Below are 22,801 nucleotides of genomic sequence, written 5' to 3'. Positions count from 1 at the left end.
CTGAGCTCCTGATGTACTCTTTAGTTTGTTCTTTCATAATAAACATGATTACAAATTCTAATCAAACCTTATAAATTATAATGTACACATATTAACAGGCAGTTTTTGAGATTTCATCCCAGAAAAGATTTATGTGGCTTTTAATTTGTTTTATTGTAAGATTTTGCTAACTGGATTTTTTTTTATAATTGCTGTTTTCTATTTTACATTGACATATTACATAAATGCATTTTTTTTAAATGTCATTTTCTTTAGAACTGTTCAATAGAAGAAATTAAAAAACTGTGCCAAGAACAGTTAGAACTCCTGTCTGAGAAAAAAATCTTAAAGATTCTTGAGGGTGAGAATACATATTTCTATATTCTGGTAATTTTTTAGTTAATACTGCATTCAGAATAAATCCTCAGGTGTTCTTTTTTTTACTTGAATATTACTTTAATTTCATTGCTGATTAATTGTTGAAAAGTATATCTACAGGGATATGTAGTTTACATATCAGTAGCATTTCAAGAATAGCCTTTTTGATGTATGTATGATTTTTCCATCTCAAAAGTATAGAGAAGAGGATAAGTTTGTACAGAATAATAAAGTGTAATAAAAAATGTTTACCCAAAATGCTGTAAAATTAATTTTTGAAAAGGCAAAGACTTCTCTTAAAATAATTTTTATTTTCTGCTTTATATTCTCATTGCTTCTAGTTACCTGTAAACTATAAAGTTCTTTAATTCGTATCACTTTTAAAGATGATACTTTTTGTGTAATGATTAAAATTAAATCATTCTGACATTTTACATGCATGCTTTCAATCGTTTATTTCATTTATAAGGTGACAATGGTATGGACTCTGATATGGAAGAGGAGGCAGACGATGGCTCTAAGATGGGATCCGAACTAGTCAGTCAGTAAGTTAAAAAACTTTGATTTTTATTTCAGAATTTTTTTGTTATTCCTTTGTGATTTGTTGCCTCAAGAATGCGATGATTTTTCTGTGTTGTATTAATATAAAATAATTCAACAATGTAGAAAGATTGATTCATTTACTGTAATGATTGATCCTTTTGGTATATATAAAGATGAATTTAATTGCTTTCAGGCTTAAGGTGATTTTTATGAACCACTACCCATATATAGGACAACAGCAGTGTCAATGTGAAGCAGAATCACATCTTTCATTTGGAATTTGAATATACTACTAGCAATTCTCATTATTTATTAAGTACTTAATCTCATAGGCATTATGTTAGTAGCTTAGGACACTTTATTTCACTTAATTCTTCTACATACCTATTAATGTTAAGTGATAATAGCCTCATTTCACAGATGCAATAATTAGATGGTTTATTTTATATAGGTACATAATTTGACTATTGGGATAATATACAATGCCTAAAGTTTTGGGATGCTGACTAATCACAAAGCAACATGCTAATTGTTTTTTCTAGATCATTTTCCTCTGCCATGCCTCATCAAAAATAAAGACAGTTTTATTTTTCCCTTTTTTTTAAAAAGAAAACCACAGCCCCAAGATGGCCGGTCTCACTTTTGCTAAGGCCCTTGATATTAAACCTAGATTAATACCAGACCTATTTGCAGTTTTGATCTTCACCAGAAATATAATCTTCCTCAACCAGTCTGGAATTAATTTTCTAGTCAAGCACTAGTAAGGTAATCTGTCATGGGGCCCTATCTAATCCTCCCACCTCTCTGCTCAACCCAAGGAAGTAGAGGTATACTGCATTATAAAACCCTTGCCATTTCCTTCCCCCCAAAAAAGTTGGTGTCCTGGCCTAAAAATAATCTTTTTTTTTTTTTTCTTTTTTCTAATAGCTCCCTTGCCCAAGCTTTCTATAAAACGTCCATTTTGTACAATCCCTCCGAACTTCCTTCTACTTGCTTGGTGGGATTCTGCATGAATCGCTTAATAAATCCAGTAAGATCTTCAAATTGATTTGGTTGAATTTTATTTTTTGACATTTTCTAATCTATATACCTTTAATTCCTTCCTCCCTCCCTCCCTCCCTTCTTCCCTCCCTCCCTCCCTCTCTCCCTCTCTCCCTTATTGACCTGTTAGGAATTCCAGGGCATTGTTGAATAGAAGTGGTAAGAGTAGATTTCTTGCTTGTTCTTATCTTACAAAGAAAGCCTTCCACAAGTATACTGTTACCTGTATGTTTTGTTTTTAAAGCTTATTTTATTCCCCCCCTAACTTCTTGAATTGGATCATTAGTTTATTTTTTAAAATTACTTTTGGATTAGAAATATATATTTAATGCTAAAATTTTCCTCTGAGTACCACTTTAGCTGTATTACATAAAACTAGTTAGTGTTTCATTTATTGTTAGTTTTTAGATAGTTTATAATTCCTCTTTAACCAAAAAGCTGTTGAGTTTTAAACTGCAGATCATGAGGTTACCCAGGCTCTTTTTGTTATTGTAGTTTACTCCTTCAAAACCAGGATAATTCCTGAACTTTTTCATTGAGGATCTAATCGATGTTTTATGAGCAAACTTAGTATCAATTTTTGTGATATTACACAGGAGTTATGATCTCTGTTTTCAGAGTGTAGTCTGTGTTAATTCATTTAGGTTCTCATTATCCTTTACTTCTATCATGAGATAGATGAGAGAGATGAAAATTTTTCATCCAATTGACTTATCATGAGATAGATGAGAGAGATGAAATCAAATTTCTACTACTCATGCCCTAATCCCATTCAGAACTCCAGCCTCATGATCTTTTCACCTTTCAAAAGGCCCACCTTCTAATAACATCATCTTTGAGGGTTAGAATTTCAATATATGAACTTTGGTGGGGGATACAAACATTTAGACCATGGCACATAATCATTATGTAAAAGACCTCAAGATTCTACAGAAAAACCTTCCTACAATACATATAGGGTAGATAGAATGATCTCCTTCCCACAGAGACATCCATGTCCTAATTTCCAGGACCTAAGAATATGTTATTTTACATGGCAGAAGAGATTTTGCACGAGTGACTAAATTAAAGATCTTGAGATCGGAAGATTATTTTGGATTATCCAAGTGGTACCAATATAATCACAAGACTGAGAGGTAAGAAGGACGAAGGCAGAAAGAGAATGCCGGAAGCAGAAGTTAAAGTGATGTACTTTGAAGGTAGAGAAAAAAACTACAAGCTAAGGAATGCAGGGGCCTCTTAGAATCTCAAAAGACAAGGATATGGATTCTTACCTGGAGCCTACAGAAGAAATGCAGCACTACCTACACCTGATTCTAGTGCCTTAAGACTTAGTTTGTTTGGATTACTGCCCTCCGGAACTATAAGAAAATATATTCATGTTGTTTTAAGTCCCTGAGTTTATGGTAATTTGTTACAGTGGCATTCAAAACCTAATGCAAGGTACTTTATTAAAACCTAGACATAAGCCAAAATTACAAATTGGTTGCCTAGAGCCATCAAAATGTTTTATTTGATCTAAACATTTAAAACATTTTCAAATAGTTTCCAACATTTAAAAAACTAAGTGATATCACACCAAAATCTGGATTTTTGAGTTGCTGAAAAAAATCAGATCAAGCAACTTTTTCTGAGAGGGCAAAAATTTAGTTGGAGCCGAGTGTAGTTCAGTGTGCTACATAATACTTCACTTGTTTGTTTAATGTGATAAGGGTCTATACAGTGAGACTGAAGGGAAAATGTGAAGGCTATAGGTTATTACTTTATTTTGCAATAGTTTTTTTTACTATTAAAAATAATAAAGCAATATTTATAAGAAATTTTTGATGGTGTACTGCTTTGAAACTTGAAATTAATGAGTAATTTCATAGGAATGAGATTTAGGAACTATGAAGATATAACAGCTGTAGTTTCTAAATACCTTCATTTAAAAAAGGATGAGGAATACTTAGTTCACCTTAAGCGAATGAACAAATTTATAAAATTCATAGTTATATTACTGAGTCTAAAGACTTTAGCACCGATAATTTTTTAGTATTTTAAAACTATTAGATATTGTGACAAGATGTGCAAGTGTTACAGATTACAACAGTTGCTTAACAAGAACAACAATTTTAAGTAAATAAGGTAAAACGCAGGCCTGGAATTAGAGTAATAACTCCATTTGGAGATGAGCTAGAAAAGCTTTATTGTAGCTAAAATAGCACTAAAAATGAGAACAGGTATTAACTGGACCTATAATGTAAGGTGATTATGCCGTAAGGAATATGTTTATAATGAAATTTAAGTGTTCAATAGTACAATAACATAATCAGGATTGAGGTTTATCATATAATGAATAAAAATACAAACACCTTAGGGAAATCTTAGCAATATTTTAGAATTGCTGTAATAAATATCTTTATGAATTTTAAATTAATGTGCTTTTAGTAAATGATATCAAGTGAGATGTTAGTGGAAATTAAGCTGTATTTCCCTGCAGAAAATAAGCAATGTTGAGATAGTATCACAGTTCCAGAAGATTTTGAAATCCGGGTTCTCAAATAAGGAACACTGCAAAGTAGGTTCTATATGAGTGTTCTGGAACTGATGTTGCTAGGCACTGCTTCCTTCTTAGAGGATGGATGTGTTCTAAATTAGTTATTCAATTCTAATTTTGGATGATTAACTTTTTAAAAAAAAATAATATATTCCTATATAAATTGAGCCATGTCGTAGTCATCAGCATATTTAAATATGAAAATTCAGTAGAAAATTTAAGTAAAATTTACAGAGAATTGTTTTGTAATGTGAATAATTCTTTGGCAGGAATTTTTTTTAAATCTCCATTTAATTATTTGGTTTGTAAATCTGAAATGTCAGCACTTTTATTTAAAATGGTATGCATGAGTATTCTTAAAATATTGATTGAAAAGAGCAACTTGGTGTCATCTAGAACTAGTTACTACTTATAATATGCTCGTTACTTAGCTGTAATATACTAGATTTAATACATTGTATTAGTTAAATTTCTTAAATAGTCTACAAATTACTCCACTCTTCAAAATGAGTAGCTTCCTTTTTACTGCTGTTTGTTGTCAGGTTGGGTACTTTAGACAGGTTAGAATGAAAAAAGAACATAGTGCATAAATGCAGGGGGTGGTAAATGACTACTTTACTTTAAGATGCTTATTCTTGAACATACTGGGCTATTGCGCTGGCTTGATCACATCTCATATTGAGAGCAAGCAACTAGAATAGTGCGTATGACCACTCTTCTGTTGCTTAATCCTAGCAGTGATATGTGGTAGAACTCTGATGCTGTTTGTTAAAGCCAGACACTAACAGCTGCAGTAGTTTTCCTATTGAGCTATCATGACATAGTTACTTACCACCCTTTTGTTTTCAATAAGCATAAAACAACCATATCCTTTTGAAAGTAGTGCTGTCCAATGGATTCAGCTCAGCAGTCATTACAGTATGAAGAATTTGATTCTTTTCAACAAGTTATATATATTACTTGAATATGTAAGTCCGAGTAATTTTCAAAGGGGCAGTGGCATTCAGCCAAATGCTAACCTCTCAATAAATGTCAGTAAAACTGAATTTGGGAATAAAAGAGTCATCCACAAATTGCTGTTATTAAACTTCAATGGAATAAAGTATTTGAATAAAATTTATAGTGCTCTGAAACATTGGATTAATGGGTAGCATAAATTTACAGTACATAGGTGAGCATTTTTATTAATGGATACAAAAACAGGCCTCAGGTATGCGCAAGACCTCGGCTGGCTGGGAATGATACACTCCAGAAATTGACCTGTGATTCATGCAACTCACATAACCTTCTCTGGAATAGATGGTGGTGTTTTGTGCCAGTTACTTGTTATTTAAACTGTATTAATGGAAAGTTTTCATATACAATGAACCCTTGCATGCGTGTCACCCACTTCCATAACGCCTCCTCCCACCTTCTCCCAGCTCAATAACTTTGAAGCAAATCTTGTAGTTACAATAAACGTTAAGCACCTCTCCAGAATCTCTAGAACATTCGTTAGGATGGGAGAGAGGGAGCTTATCAGAGGTTTTAGAATGGGATCTTCATTTGAACTACAACTTTGTTTAAGGGACTTGAGAAGCATTGTTTTCTGTTTTTATAACTGCCCCTACACACACACACACACACACACACACACACACACACACACAATTTGTATTCTTTGTATTACAGAAACCTAATTTTGAAACTGTACCTTTTGTCATTTTTTCTATAAGTCAGTTTACTACCTCATCCTGCTTGCTTAATCTCACTGGATTAGATGTTAATAGGTATTTTTCCTTTTTTCCTGCTATACCCTCATCAGTTTTTTAAAATTCAAGTTTTTCTTAATCACTTAAGTATTTGATTGTATTAATTGCCCTTTTCATTTCATTTAAAAAATAAATTTACTGATGTTCAGTGTGTTAAACTTGTTAAAAACTGTTCTGTAATACTCCTGTATACTTCTCCAACAATTTAAACTGTTTGCTTACCAACAGTCATTCATGTTTGTTTCTAACTCTGTTATCTTGGTTGCATAATTTAATTAAATGTATAAATAGATGAAGCATCTATATGAAAAGAGTAGTTGATTAGGTAAGAATGCCTTAGAAAAACTCAAAGAGAAGTTGCTAAAATGTTGTCAGATAACTGTAGGATAACAATAATAAAAGTTTGGAAGATATTGTATAAATATAAAGGGTTATTTTTTTGCACTGAGATTTTTGCAGTTTGAATAAGCCAGAAGTAGAAATGGTTCATGTGAGTAGGTTGGGACTGAACTCTTTTCCATGGATTCATATTAAAGTTAAAGCTGTCACCTTACATCCAAAGATTTAAAAATGAAGATACATTTTTGTTTTGTTAATCGACAATGCTTAAGCTATATATGTAAAATTTAAAAGTGTTTCCTTAATATTTTTTTTATGTAAATGACATTACCTGAGAAAAGTGATTTCACTGTATTTGTTTTCTTCTTAGAAAAAGTGTCAGGTATACAGAAAAGTAGAATAATATAATGAAAACCCCATATACCTGTTGCCTAGATCTAACAGTTAATTACAGTTTTCTGTATTTGCTTCATCTATTCTCTTGAAGTATTGTAAAGTGAGTTATAGATATTTTGATTCTAAATATTTGTTAGAATTTTTAGAAAATAAAGACATTTTCCCACATAGGCATTTGGTGTCATTAACAGCTTCCTTATTTGAATGGTAAATACATGCACATAGTACAGAATTTTAAAAAGTGTATAGTGGAAATAAGTGTCTTTTCCTGTTCCTTATTCTCCCTTCTTATAGGTAGCCACAGTAAACCAGTTTCTTGTGTACCTTCTCAGAGATATTCCATACATTTACAAATATTTATGTGTGTGTTTTTCTTTTCTGCAAATAGTAGTATGCTGTGCAAACTGTGTCATACCTTCTTCTATTTAATATTTTCGTTTTCTTGAATTTTCTTGGAGTTTGTCTTTTCTTGGATTTTGTTCTACCCAGTACATATAATGCTTCCTATGTATACCTGTATACTATTCCAATGTTGAATGTAGCAAAACAGACATTTGAGTTGTTTACTGTCTTTTGTTACTACAAATGATATGAATATCTCTGTATAAGTAATTTGTTTTTCTGTGATTTTGTGTAGCATAAATATCTAGAAGTTATTTGTTGGGTCAGATGTTTGGAGATTTGAAATTTTGATATTGCCAAAATTGACTGATACAGAGTTTAAACCAATTTATACCCCTCCCCCCAAACGTGGAGTCCATGTTCTCATATGCTTTAGCCGACATAATGTTATCTAACATGTTGATTTTTTTCATCTGATAGGTTAAAAAAATAATATCTCATTGGAATTTTAATGTATTTAATTGTATTCTCTTATGAGTGAAATTGACTTCATTTAGCACAGAGTTATTTGAATTTTTTCTGTGTGTTCTTTGTCATTTATTACTCTGTATATGTAGATAGAGAACTTTGGTCTTTGTAATTTATTGTTTTTGATATGGATTGCATTTTTTTTTTTGCTTTCTTTTCTTACCTGCATAAATATTTCATGTTTTACGTAGTCTAATTTTATCAATCTTTTGTGGTTTCTGGGTTTTATATTTGGAAAAGAACTTTTCTATTCTGAAATTATGAAAAGTAATCTTCATACTTTAAGATCTTAATACTAACTTTATGCATTTTTTTAATGTTTAAATCTTTGATTCATTTGGAATTTATTTTGCTATATATTTTAAGATGGGGTGAGAATCCATTTTAATTACAATTTTACCATATTTCCCTTTATAGTTATCAAGGATTCACTTAAAATATTATTTTTATAATTCTTGATTAGGCTTCAAATATTCAGTAAATTTGTTCTGTATATTTAACTTTTGTCAGCTACTTTTATTTTTTATTCCCTTCCTTATTTTCACATAAACGTATATGAACCCGTACTTCCATTATTAACTTTTTTTTTTTAATGAATAGGCAAATAAATACATGGGTGTGGTTGAAAAATTGGAACACTACAAAAATGTACAAAATGTATACAGTTAGAAATGTTTCTTTTCAGCCTTTCACTCCCAACTTTCTGGACCTTTGAGAATTATTGGTCTTTCATTGTTGTTGCTCATGTCTGTCTTTTTATTATTCAGCTTTTAAAATGAGAATTATATCATGATGATATAGCATATCTTAGTTTTCCCAGTAAAAAAGAAGTGTTTTCTTCTGGGCTCTTTTGGTCAGATTCCGAGTAAAAACTCACTTTATACTTTGGGATATATGTAGCCATATTTATGTATGTATGTGTGTGTGTGTGTGTGTGTGTGTGTGTGTGTGTGTGTGTGTGTGTGTGTCCATGTGTCCGTGTGTCCGTGTGTTTGTGTGTGCATATGGCTACCTACAATTTTTAGGTATTACTGCTTGGAGAACTATTTCCATAAGTAGCAGAAAGCCTGCATAAATATAAAGCGTGAAGGTTCTAGAGTTAAACTGCTTACATTTTTTATGTCAGAACTCTACAGCTTACTATCTCTGTGACCTTCAGCAAGTTACCTAACATTCTTGGGCCTCAGTTCCCTCATTTGGAGAATAGGGGTAATATCAGTACTTATCCCATAGGATTGTGATAGTGTACTTGAGAAAAAGCATGTAAAGTGCATAAAATAGTACCCGTCCCATGGTAAACATTGAAAAAAATATAGGTGTATTTGCTTTGACAGTTTTACTCTGAATCTCTTAACAATATTCCTAAAATACTACTTTACATTGATGAGTATTGGGGATTTTCTCCCAACTCCTTTTATGAAAGCCTAGATAAGGCGCAAAATAAGTCATTGTGATTTTTTATTATTATTCTTTACAGTTATTGTTTTTTAAAAAATTTTGTTGCTTATGAGTCTAATTTTTAATTTATTTTAAAGATGGTTTGACTTAAGACAAGTGTATATATTTTAAAATATAACAGGATTTTTCTCACAAATGAGATCAATTTGTTATATTGGCATAAGCTCAATTCTTTTAGACATCTATGTACTATATAGAGAGCCAACTGTGTACTTTTAGGCTAGTATTGGGTAACAATTGGTCATCTGTACTCCACTTATGTTCTCATGTCCTTTATAAGTTGCTATTGGGCTCTGATACTTACTATTCTACATAATAGGGTAACTTTATCAGAGATAACAATAAGTTTTTATTTTTATTTTATTATTTATTTATTTATTTTTTAGGCAAGGCAACTCTTGGTTTGACCTCACAGATTACAAGGACCTTGTCAGTTTACAATCCCTTATTTTATTAAAAAAAAAAAAATTTTTTTATGCCTGTAGCACCTGGTCTTCCTAGGTGGTCTTGCATCCAAGTTCTAACCAGGCCCGACCCTGCTTCCAAGATCAGACAGGATCAGGCTTGTTCAGGGTGGCATGGCGGTAGCCAAGAGAAGTTTTTAGAAAGCCTTCATAGAAAGTATTCCTAATCATTAACAACATCATGACTAATGCTTACTTAGTTAGGACTCCACATTCAAAGTGGTAGGATATTTGTACATCTTAGGTGTTTGCACTTTCAAAAGCACTTACAGTGTGATCTCATGCTAATTTTTGAGATGGGAAAATATTTGAAAAGATAGGAATATAGGGATAGAACAAAGAGGAGACCTTTTTGATTTCCTTTAGTTACCTTTATATAAAAAAATCATGTATTAGAGAAAGGAACTGAGATATGGTAACAGTGATTCTTTGAATAATATTAATTAGGGAAAGGAAATGGAAATAAGAGTTAAAATTTCCAATCTTTTGTGTAAGGCGGTTCCCAAGGGACACAGTATGGATGTAGATTTATTTTCTGTTTGGAAAAACCCTTTGAGAAAAATTAAGATTGTTTTGCCTCGTCCCGTAGTTTTTGATGGTTACAGTTTACTACCACACGATTTCATTTTTCTAAACCTGTTAGAAGATTTTTATGGTGCCCCAATTTAAAAATCTTTTAATATATAATTTAGATACAGTAGAATTCACCTTTTTTTTTTTTTTTAACCATACAATTCTGCAACTTTGGATAAATGGATTATAATTTATCTACTGCCACAAATTACAATATAGAACAATTCTATCGCACCAAAAATTACCCCTGTGGCTTTGTATTCCACTCCTTATCCTCTCCCTAACCCCTGACAACCACTGATCTGATTTCTGTTTCTATACTTTGTTTCCCCCAAAATGTCATATAGAAGAAATAATGCAGAATTTAGCCTTTTGAGTCTGGCTTCTTTCATTTAGCATAAGGCATACAAGATTCATTCACTTCATTGTGCATATCAGTAGTTTCTTTTTATTGCTGAGTAGTTAGTATTCCATTGTGAGGATGTACCATAGTTTGTTTATCTGTTCCCCAGTTGATGTAAATTTGTAGCAGAATAATGACCTTCCAAAGATGTGTACACTCAAATCTTGAGAAACTGAGAATATGTTGTTACTTTATATGAGAAGAGGGGTTTTGCAAATTTGGTTAAGATTAAAACTTTGAGATGGGAAGGTTACCCCAGTCTTATCACATGAGTTCTTAAAAGAGGAAGACAGAAGAGTAGGTCAGAGAGATGTGACATGAAAAGGCCTTGACTAGAAGCTGGGCTTGATTCTTGGTTTACATCCACCAAGAAAACATTCTACAACCTCAAGTAACTGAATTTTGCTAACCTACCAAATGAGCAGAAAATGATTTAGTTGCTAGAGCCTCCAGAAGGAATTGCAGCCCACAGACACTTTGATTTTAGTCTGGTGAGACCCATAACAGACTTCTGACATACAGAACTGTAATAGAATTATATTGTTTTAAACTATAAACATCGTGGTAATTTGTTATGATGGCAACAGAAAATTAATGAAGGGACATTCGAGTTGTTTACAGTTTATGGTAATTTCAAATAAAGCCACTATAAACATTCACATACAAGTTTTTGTATGAACATAAGTTTTTCATTTTACTTGGTCAGTTACCTAAGAGTGATTGGTATTGCTGTGTCATGTCTGCATCTTCCCTGATACTGTGTTTGAGAGTTCTGTGTGTCAATTGTTTTGATTTAGCCATTCTGATATATGTGTAGTGGTATCGCATTCTGTTTTTAATTTGCATTTCCTTAATAACTAACGATGTTGAGCATTTATTAGTGTGTGTGTTTGTTGTCTATATCTGTATGGTGAAGTGACTGTTAATTTCTAAACAAATTTTTAAAGTTAGGTTCTTTGTTTTATTATTGTGATTTGAGAGTTCTTTATATATTTGGATACAAGTCCTTTATCATATATGTGGATTGTGGTATTTTTTTTTTTCCAGTCCGTGGTTTATCTTTTGTTCTCTCACCATCTCTTTAGAAGTGCAGACGTTTTTAGTTTTGGTGAAATCCAGTTTATCAATTATTTTTATTTATAGATCATGCTTTTGATGCAATCTTTATTTAACCCAAGGTCACAAAGATTTTTTCCTATATTTTCTTCTTGGTTTACATTTTTTAGACCTGTGTGTATTTTGAGTTAGCATTTGTATATGGTGCAAGGTGCGGATTGAAAATCGTCCATATGGACCCAGTTGTACCAGCATCGTTTGTTCATTAAATTGCCTTTGCACCTTTATTGAAAATATATTGCTTATATATGTGGGTCTATTTCTGGACTCTATTCTTATTCTGTTCCATTACTATATCTGTTTATCCTTTCTCTAATATTAGTCTCTTGATTTACTGCATTTTTATACCTGAAATTTGATAATATGCATCCTTCAATTTTGTTCTTTTTCAGAATTATTTTGGCTACTCTAGTTTTTTGTTGTTGTTTTTGTTATTTGTTTGTTTGTTTTTACTTATCCTTATTTTTAATGGTAGAAAGCTCATAGGATGATGGGCTGGCTTCATCCAGCCTCTATGATTATTCTCAGGAGAGAGGAGAGAATCTAGTTATACCTGTTGTTATGACAGTTTGCCTGATTCTTTTCACCTGACTTTTGCTAAAATGGGAATATTCTGTCTGGTTTGGTCCTTTTTCTTTATCCTTCTGTTGCAGTATCTTCCCAGTATTTTTCATTTGGACAAGAAACTGACTTTTCCAATTTAGAAATATATTTTAAACCTTTAGTAATTCACATGTGTGGTTGTTCTTGATTAAGTTCTGAAGATCTCCCCAGTGCATTACTCTGATTTAAAAAAACAAATACACTAAGTCTTAAAGAAAGGATTGAGAGTGGAACTATATTTGGGGTAAAAGAAAGAAAGTTGGACTGGATTGGTGTTAGTTTGAGGACTTAAATCCGAGGAATAGGCATAGGATTGTCTTATAATTCAAAGCCAAGACTGTAAAATAAGCTGCCTTAAGAAGGAGCATTGCAGATGGAAGAAGGGAATTAGAAAAATAAAAACGAGAATTTTTTTTTTTATCGAAAGAAGTACAGAAATCATTGTAACATTCTTAACCCAAATCAAATTTAGTATTGTTCCCTCCTTCCCTACCCCTCTTCTCTCTCTTCAGTTGTTATAAAATTCTTACATAGTTTTTATACTATTTGATAGAAATAGTTAAAAGTCATTTAAATGTAAATTGGAATATTTCTTAGTTTACGTAACTCTGACACCTAGTTTGTTTTATCATCTGGGGGTGGTTTTTTTGTTTTTGTTTTTGTTTTTTATTTTTTTATTTTTTGTGCAATTAGAAATAAAAGGACATATGTACATGTAGTTTTCTAATACTTTTAAGACATTTCCTATTTTGTGTATACCTTCCCTTTCATGCTTTTTGGTGAAGATTTTAAAATTGTATTAGAGAACTCTGAATGTATATGATAATTTTGCATTCAAAGTCTACATCTTGGAAAAATTAGGTTTTACAATTTTAAACTATTTTCTGAAATTTATCTATCTTTTCACTTTTCAGACACAAGGTGGTGTACTACACCTGTCTGAAATTCTGTTGACTTCAACAACCTGAGTAAACCCAACTTCAGATAAAACTAAGCATTATAAAAGTTTACTTTGAGCACTAAAATGAATTATTTATGAAAGCAGAAAGTTTTTATAGAGGGTTCCAGTTTTATTTGAAGGGAATCCAAGGGACTTTGACAGAGAAACACATTAAAAATGCATTTCATTGCATTATTGTTAAAATTTGTGTTTGGAAATAATTTTAGGCTTGCTAAAATGTTGCAAGAATAAGAAAAGTACAAGAAACATTCATATAACATTTACTTATCATTAACATTTTATTCCATTTGTACACCCTCTCTTCATATACATGTGTATTTTTTTCTGAAACATTTGAGGCTAAATTATATACTTCATGGCACTTTACCCTAAATACTACATTGTACTCTTCCTACATATAGTGATATTCTAGTTTATATAACCCCAACTTTAGTAAGTTCAACTTCAGTAAGTTTAACACTGATAGAATATTTTTATCCAATCTGCTATCGGTATTCCAGTTTGCCATTTGACTCATTAATGTCCTTTACAGCATTTTTCCTCCTCCAGTTCAGCACTCTCAAGTCAATTATAACATTTAATTTTCATGGCTCTTGATCCCCTTTTGTCCTGGAATATTTCCACAGCCTTTCTTTGTCTTTCTGTAATATTGACATTTAACTCCCTCCTTTTTAGTAAAGCATTACTCATTTACATTTTGGGTTTGTCTGATGATTCCTCATAATATAGGTTATACATTCTTAGCTAGAATAATGCTCGGATGATGTTTTGTCCTTAGGGTATTATATATGCTCATGGTCCTTTTAATGTTGACCTACATTATATTTTTGTTCAAATCATCTTTTGTGTAAATTTACTTATATATGTTTAGAAGAAGAATTTAGTGTACATCAGAATGTATAAGAGCAAATAAACATTTTCTCTTAAAGGAAGATACTTAGAAATAATTCTTCTAGTAGGTAAAATCTAATTTGACTGTAAGACTTGAGGGTAGCACATTTTAACTTTATTCTTTGCAAAGCTCTTAATGTAGTTTATTGCCAAGGAGAATCATTAATATCCTTGGGATCTGCCCGTCCATTCTGGTGAAAGAATAAAATCTGAGTAGGTGACATTAGACAGGAAGAAATATAAAATATAGAGAGCTATCTCAATTATAAATCTCTTAGATGTTATAATTAATAGCAAATTCAAATTATTTTGTAGTCTTTTTGAGTTTGTGCTTGTATTAGTAACATTTTAATACAGAGCAAATGTAAGTGCCAAATAAGCTGGTTGGAAAGAATATTGTAAACTTCTCAAAGAAATGAGCAAAAATCTTTATCATTTGGTTATTTGAGGAATTCGTTGTTATTAAGTAGATAGAACAGTTTCGTGAGTAGAAAAATTTCCTAAATATTTTAAGTATGTTAATTTTAGGGTGTGTTATCTATAAAAATTCTCAAAAGGTAATACTTATTTTAAATAAAAGTCATTTTGAATATTTGCAGTTAATTAATTTCTTGACTTTTGCTGAAAACTATTTGTGGCATTGATATTAAGATGGTATAATGCCCTCTACGAAAGAACATTAGTTTGCAGCTCTGTCGCAGACCATGGTGAATCAAAACTTTTTATGGCATGATCTTATACTTAATTCATTTACTTTGATTACATATGTATAATATATATAAAGTAAGTATTTCCCATGTACTGTAGACATCAAAGCATTTGAGTTATGAAATCAGATAAATATAAAATAATTTCATTGCCACAGTGCCCATTAAATCTAACAGTTGAGCTTGAAAAATTACTAGATTCATCTGTAAGTTCTTTGTCTCGTTAGTTACCCTGCAGAGTATTGGAAAGGAGGAAAAGTTACGTCCATATTCTTTCCAGGTTTGCCCCTTGGTTTTACAAAGAAGTATACTGCTTAAATTGGTAGTAGTTTATAGCTGCTGTTTTTGACACTTGTATTCATGTTTCTGAGTTTCCAGAGTGCACTAAATGGTACCCTCGGGGCTTAGAAGAATTCAGTGTGTTTTCCCAAGTGTCTAACTTAATTCTAGGATCTTGAGCTATAAATATTATTTAATCAAGTATAGTTTTAAAAATTGCGTTTTTTTTTTTTTTTGTTTTTTTCATTCCTCAGACAAGACACATGTATAGATTCGGCTTCATCCCTGAGAGAGAACAAGCATCCTGAAGGTTTGGAATTAAAACAAGGTATGAACCAGGTACTTAATTATTATATAACATTTACCCAAAGATTATAAGGATTTACAGTAATACATTCTCACAGTGTACCAGCTTGTCCCCTATTTTATAGATAGAGGACAGAAAAATTTATTTGTTCTAAGATCAAAAGAGTAAAGAATACATCCTTAGTTTCATGACTTCTTTAGGCCCTGGAGTAGTTCTGCTTTAGTTATGTATAGTTATAGGTGCCAGTAGAAAGTTGTCATATTAAATATTTTTGATTTGGTAACCTTTATTATATATCCTTAGCTTGCAAGATATTAGAGATATGTTAACTTGGTAGCTTTGGGTGGTATATGGAAAAAAATAAGTTTGATGGGAAACCTCTTTTTTTGCAGAGATGTTTCGTTCTTGTTTACTTTCTTATTTATTTTCTATAAATCAGTAGTTTTTGGCAATACCAGCTAGCAAAAATAAGGTGGTAATTTGTGATTTATTTAAGTCAAGCAGATCAACAGGGCTAATTTTTCAGATGTTTTGCTTATTTATTTTGTTCTCATCCTAATTGGGAAAATTAAAAGTGAAAAATATTCTTAATAGTTACTCAGAGAACACATCACATTTTTCCTTTTTCCTGCTAAAGTGATTTTAGAGCAGTGGTAACCTGTCACAGCCAAAGAGATGTGTTATTATATAAGCAAAAATCCCTGATGACTTGGAATAATTTCTGTAAAGCTTAAATCATAGGAACTTATTTAGTGGAAAGAAGCAGGTTATCAGTTTATTTAGCCATATTTTTTTTTCAATTGCAGTCTGTGTTACTAATGCTCAATTAACAAAACAAAAAATGTTGGATGATTAATTTTGTGATTCATTCAATTTATACATAGAGAGAAAAAATCTAGATTTTTTTGTAGCTCTGACTTTTATACCCTGGGGTTTATATATATTCCTGATGGCCTTAAGAATTCCAGTGTTTTTCAGAAGTCCCATTGTTTAGTCTCTTAAATAACCAGACAAAATTATATTTTTGTATTCTGATCACTCTGAGCAACCCCCCCAGACATAAACTCAGATTCCTAATTTTTATTTACCTTTATTTGTCATACATAAATACATGCTAAGCATACATCATATTCATATAATATAGTCACAGTCATTTAGCTCTTGCACCATGTATAATCGGACAACACTGTTTTTCTTTCTGCCTTTGTTTCTACTCTTTGCATCAAATGAGCAGGCAGTGTGGAGGTTGTGCTATTAGTTTATCTGTAGAGGGAAGAATGTCATCATATAAAAGGATAGAAAAAGTAATGGTCAGGCTGATTCCAATTCCTAGGGAATAAAGAATGGAGACCTCTTTGTACAAATTAGCCAGTTGTTTTTCTCCTCCCATGTTCAGCACCTGGAACTCTTTAGAACTCTTTTCCCAGTGTCAATAGCCTGTTCTGTGATTTTTATTAAGGTAACTTCAGTCATTTGAAAACCAGCCATAGAGACAAATAATATAGAGTAGCCAGATGTTACAAAACTTTTATAAACCACTCTTAGTTTCTCACCTAGGTTTCAGAAACGTCAAGAACACGCTGTCATCAATCAGTGACAGTAGGTGGAGGTGAGAAAATATAAGATCAAAGTACAACAGTACCATTGTGCAGTACAGTTCATGTTCATGTTGTGACTAAATCTGTAGGAAAAGGTTCAATTAAGTTTCAACTCTTTCTTAAAGAAAGCAAGGAAATAACTAAAGTCTTCTAGAAAAATGTGTATAAAAACAGTTAATATATAAGATATTGCATAATAGGATAAATAAATATAAATTACTTAGATGGTTAAATTATGTAGAACATGTTCCAGATAAATAGTAGTATAGCTCAATTATGAACCAGCTAGCAAGTAACTGGCTTGGAGTTCCCTGGAAAGTTGAGAAACACCAGGAAATAGAATTCCGTGTAGGCTCAATAAAGATTATTGCCTTTTTTCTAAATGAATTAATATTGTCTATTTTTAATATGCAAGACTTTCAAAATTGATTTAGTATTATCTCTAACTTTTTTTTGCATAGCTAGCTATTCTTGCTCACAGTGAGCTCAATAAAAACAGAATATAATGCTCCTTACTAATACATTGTCATTTTACTTAATGGCTTGGCCATTTAAGAAAATTCATTGAAACTTATTTAATACTAAAGTAACCCTTTGTTCAGTAGAACAAAATATAAAGCAGCATTGAATTGTCTCTTTGCTCTTTCAGAATAAAGTAAATCTTACTGTATGACTTATTAATGGTGTATAATATAATGCTGTAGTAAAATAGAAACTCTTCTGTTGGGGTTATATTCCTAAGTCATTCATGTTTAGCAAGAGGACAGTTGTATAAGAAGACTAGGTATATATCTTTGTTCTTTATCTTCAGTATAGCTGTGTTTGTAGGCACATGCACATATACATGTGCAAGCCTGAGATCTTAGGTTAATTTTCTGGAGGATCTCAAGGCTTGTATTATTAAAAAGGTTTAGCTAAGCTTTTAAAATATTAATGGTTTATATAAATTTTCTAAATTAGTCATTTGTGCTGTAGTTTAAAAAATGAAAACTGTTATTGTCAAAGGTTATTTGTTGAAAGTATTTTTAAAAAATCTCTGCTGTTATTAATGAGTTGGTCCTATATATTTATAATAAATTTGCTTAAGACATTCAGTAATATTAAAATAATGATCTAAATTTAAATTGTCACTTTAATGTTTACAGCTGGGATTTTGTAATTTTGCAAAGTATTCTTCTTTGTAACTTCAAGAATTAAGCTCTTATATTTGCATTCCTTCTTGGAAGTTATTCGGAAGAATTTTTTTTTAATTATACATGAGAAATAGCTAAGTAGAATTTGGGTATTCAGGTTAAAGATAGAGGTCATTTGAAAATATTTGAAGGGCTGTCAGGTGGAAGAGTGATTTTTCTGTATTGACTCTGAGAATAAAAATAGGGCCTGTTAATAAAATTATTAGATAACTTATTTATTTCAGATAATCACAAGTATCAGAAAATGCAGTGGGCTGCCTTCCGAAATATGTTCCTGTTGCCAAAGGGAGATATTTGAGCACAGGTTGCATAAATGGCCACTTGGTGGCACTGTTGTAGAGCAGATGCAAGCAGTGTTTGGCATTTTGGCCTTGATCTTGAAGTTCCTTTCTAGCTGTCAGATTCTGCAAAGACCAGTGCCTAGTGCAGTGTTTTCTCTTTTGAAGAGTGCTTAATATCTGTTTTCTTAGATAGTGTAATGGAAGCATATGAAATATACATTTTTTTTTTTACTATCTTTACATTTTTTATTCTATTAGAAGAAAAGATACTCGATTTAGTCTTTAGGCTATGTGTTGGCTCCTTGAAATACATACATTTGAATATAGTCATATAAACAAATACGTAACCATATGGTATATAAAATTTTCAAAATCAATAAGACATGTATTGCATCTTACTCTGAATCTTTTATGTTAGCTTTCTCATGCAGAGTTTAGCTGTGATTAGACTCTAATCTTGGCACTTTTTCTTTTCTATTGAGAAAACATTGGTTTATAACATTATATGTGTATGACATATATGTTTCAGGTGTACAACATTATAATTGGACTTTTTTTTTTTTAATAATCTAGTTTCCTCATGCAATTATATTTTGGCCTTCTAGGTCACTAGTTAGTGAATGATAACTTTAAGACATACCTTGTTAACAAGAGCTTCAAGAAGTTGAAAGGTAGACTTTAATAGGGGAAAATGTTTTGAATGGTTAAACTATGTGATAAAATTTTAGAATAGATATTTTCTTTGAGCTTCTTTCAGCATTTCAGACCACTGGTCACCAAAGTTTATGACTATATATACTCTGAGAGAATGCGGGAAGAAAACAGCAGAAATTCAAAAGGAAATAAATATATATAAACATATATTTAAGTCTCTCTCTTTTAAAATTCCTGATTACATTTATATGATTGTTATAGTACATATTAATTTATAAGTAAATATGTAGTGTGGCAGGTACTTAAAAATGTTTCACTGATAGATTTATGTAGGTAATGGAGTTGAGACCACTCTTTTAGACTATTATAAAGAATTGACAGTGACCATAGTTTATTTATTTATTACTTCTTTGCGATATAAGAGATTTTGCCATCATTAGTAAAGGTAGCGAATATAAACCTATGTGAGACCATTCGAATCCTTAAGGTGGGGAGAAATGGAAAAACCCCATTAATTTTCGTTCTTATTGCTGCTGTTGCTGTTGTTCTAAGGTAGTATGGCATTAGGGGAAGCAAAGCTAGGTAAGTAGAAGGACTAGAATAAAAAGAATGAAGAAATGAATTTGCAGTTAAAAAGGAGTTGAGTTTTCCTGAAAAGTACTTCACAACTGTGGCTGAACAAATAAATACAAATTATAAAAAATTAAAAAGATAATGAGAAAAATGCCATCCAATTTTATTGCTTTGCAAAAGAGAAGGAAGATTATCAGTTAATTAGGCAGCATTTGTAGGCCAGGAGTTTTCTGTGCCACCAACAAACTGATCCTACCAAAGGAAAGATAGTAAACCCTAGAATTGAAACCACTTTTATTACTACCAGTTCCTGACCCTTTTATACACCCCACACTGTATGATTTAATTAGCAATTTTGGTTGCCACATTATATAATTGATACATTTTGAGCTTACATATAACAAACTTTAATTTTAAAAAAATTAATATTCACTAACTTTTTGAAACAACTTTAGGTTTACAGAAAATTTGAGTAGAAAGTACAAAGTTCCTATATGCCTATTTACAGTCTCGTCTCCCAGTTTCTTTTATTATAATCATCTTTCATGAGTGTGGTAAGTTCGTTACAATTAATGAACCAATATTAGTACATTATTATTAACTAAAGTGCATTGTTTACATTAGGGTTCATTCCTTGTGTTTTACATTTTATGGGTTTTGATAACTGTATAATAACATGTATCTACCATTACAGTATCATACAGTATAGTTTTACCTATTCACCTTTCCACCCTCCCTCCCTGAGACTCCTGTAACCACTGATCTTTTTCCAGTCCGTAGTTTTTTCTTTCTGGATGTGTTAACAGCTACAATCAAATAGTACATAGTCTTCACAGATTGGCTTCTTTCACTTATCAATATGTATTTAAAGTTCTTCCACGTATTTTTCTAACTTGATAGCTCATTTCTTTTATTGCCGAATAAATCTCCCAGTGTATGGTTGTACTACAGTTTGCTTATCTACTTATCTACTGAAGGACATCTTGTTTGCATCCAAATTTTGACAATTGTGAATAAAGCTGCTATAATCATTTGTATGCAGGTTATTGTGTGGACATAACTTTTCAATTTTGGGTAAATACCAAGTTCAGTTTTGTAAGAAACTGCCAAACTGTATTTCAAATGCTGTACTGTTTTACATTCTCACCAACAGTGAATGAGAGTTCCTGTTGTTCTACATTTTTGTTGGCATTTGGTGCTGTCAGTGTTTTGGATTTTGGCCATTCTCATAGGTGTACAGCGGTATCTAGTTTTACTTTGCAATATCCTAATAGCATATAATGTTGAACATCTTTTCATATGCTTCTTTGCCATCTATAATCTTATTTGGCGACTTGTCTCTTCAGCTCCCTTGCCCATTTTTAAATTGGTTGTTTTCTAATTGTTGCGTTTTATGCATTCTTATATAGTTTGATACCAGTCCTTTTTCAAATGTGTTTTGCAAATATTTAATAGATACTTTTTTTAAGTCTGTGTCCCCTACATATTTATTCAGGTAATGGGTCTAAGAGACCTAAAGAAGAAAATATATTCAGGGACTTGATATCAAGTTTACTGTACTGTGGTCTTGTAGGAGTCATCTTTAGAAAACCGGAACTGTGGTTATCAGTGTGTCTAGTTCCAGCATATCTCAGAATAGAAATGGAAATCCATTGTGACCACAAGTTTTAATATCTGACATGCAGTTAATTCAAATCTGAGATTTATACTCATTCACATCAGTGGTGTACTCTGGTCAGGTACTTGTTCTTTGAGATCAAACATCTCCAAATTGGTGATCTTCTTAGGCTTACCTCACCTCGTCTCTCAATGCCCTTACTATAGAATTGATTATCACCTAGTTCATGGCACTGTCACCTGTTAATTTAGTTCCATTATACCACTGCCCAGTAATTAATAATTGTTTTCAATTCAAGAAACGCTTATGACTTCTTAAATACTAATTTGATATAGTCTCTACCCCTAAGTAGCTTCCCACTCTTTGGTGTTCTATTTGTTTACATATGACTGTCCCCTTTAACTGGAGAGCTTCTATAGAGCAAAGGATTATATATGTTTTAAGATCCTGTAAATCTTCTGTGTTTTTCATAGTGGGTACTCAAATTTTTTTGAATGAGTAAGTGGATGGATAGATGACTAAAAGAATTCCTGCTTTCGATTATACTCTGTCCAGTGTGTACATTATTCTTAATAGAGAAAATGGAAGCAAAATAGAATATTAGGTACTTTCACCCATTATTATTTTAGCACCTACCCCAGAGAGCGTGTTTCTTCAGAGTCTCTTTTTCCTTTGGTCTTAACAAAATGGAGTGTTTTTGTTTGTTTTCTTAGCCGTTGGCTTTGTTTATAATACTTATATAGATTCACCAACTCTTTTATATTAATCATTGATTATGTGCCCTTTGTAAAATATGTGGCCATAGAGATTTCCTTTGTAGCTTATATTTCTTTGGATATATCCTCATTTGGATAATTAATGTTTAGATAGAGTTTGATTTTTGAGTTAGCTTTCTACACTCTTGAAGTGTCCTTCCCCATGAGATTATATTGTTTTCTCCTACCATTTTGAAAACATACAGTACATTTTTTATTATTTTCCCTGCCTCTTTAGTGAAAGTTTTTTTAGGGTAGGATTTCTATGTTTTATAAAACATACTACCACTTTTTTTGGCATATTGATAATGACTGGCTGCTTACTAGATGAGCATGTAAGAGATACCTTTGTATTATCTAAATTAGAATCAAGTCTTTAGTATCTCTTTTTGGGCCTTTATATACATTTAAACAAGCAAAAGCAATGCCACAGGAAACATAACAATTTGTGGAGTTTAAACATACCTTCCTTGTATGGGCCAATTGTGGAGCACCGATATGTTATTAGCAGAAAATATTTGAGCGCAATGC

The 22,801-nt window shown here is 31.6% G+C and overlaps 1 protein-coding gene across 1 annotated transcript in view; it reads left to right on the top strand.

Annotated features, from left to right (window-relative positions):
• Positions 1 to 22,801, top strand: part of CAAP1 (caspase activity and apoptosis inhibitor 1) — a 36,701-nt gene that overhangs the window by 5,445 nt on the left and 8,455 nt on the right. Inside the window, exons 3-5 of the mRNA XM_016156282.2 lie at positions 256 to 340; positions 827 to 902; positions 15,546 to 15,619. Of these exons, the coding sequence (XP_016011768.2) occupies positions 256 to 340; positions 827 to 902; positions 15,546 to 15,619 (235 nt within the window). The remainder of the gene's footprint in view (positions 1 to 255; positions 341 to 826; positions 903 to 15,545; positions 15,620 to 22,801) is intronic.

Source organism: Rousettus aegyptiacus, unplaced genomic scaffold (assembly GCF_014176215.1).
Source record: "Rousettus aegyptiacus isolate mRouAeg1 unplaced genomic scaffold, mRouAeg1.p scaffold_m13_p_3, whole genome shotgun sequence".
NCBI lineage: Eukaryota > Metazoa > Chordata > Mammalia > Chiroptera > Pteropodidae > Rousettus > Rousettus aegyptiacus.
This window is presented reverse-complemented; position numbering and strand designations above follow the sequence as displayed.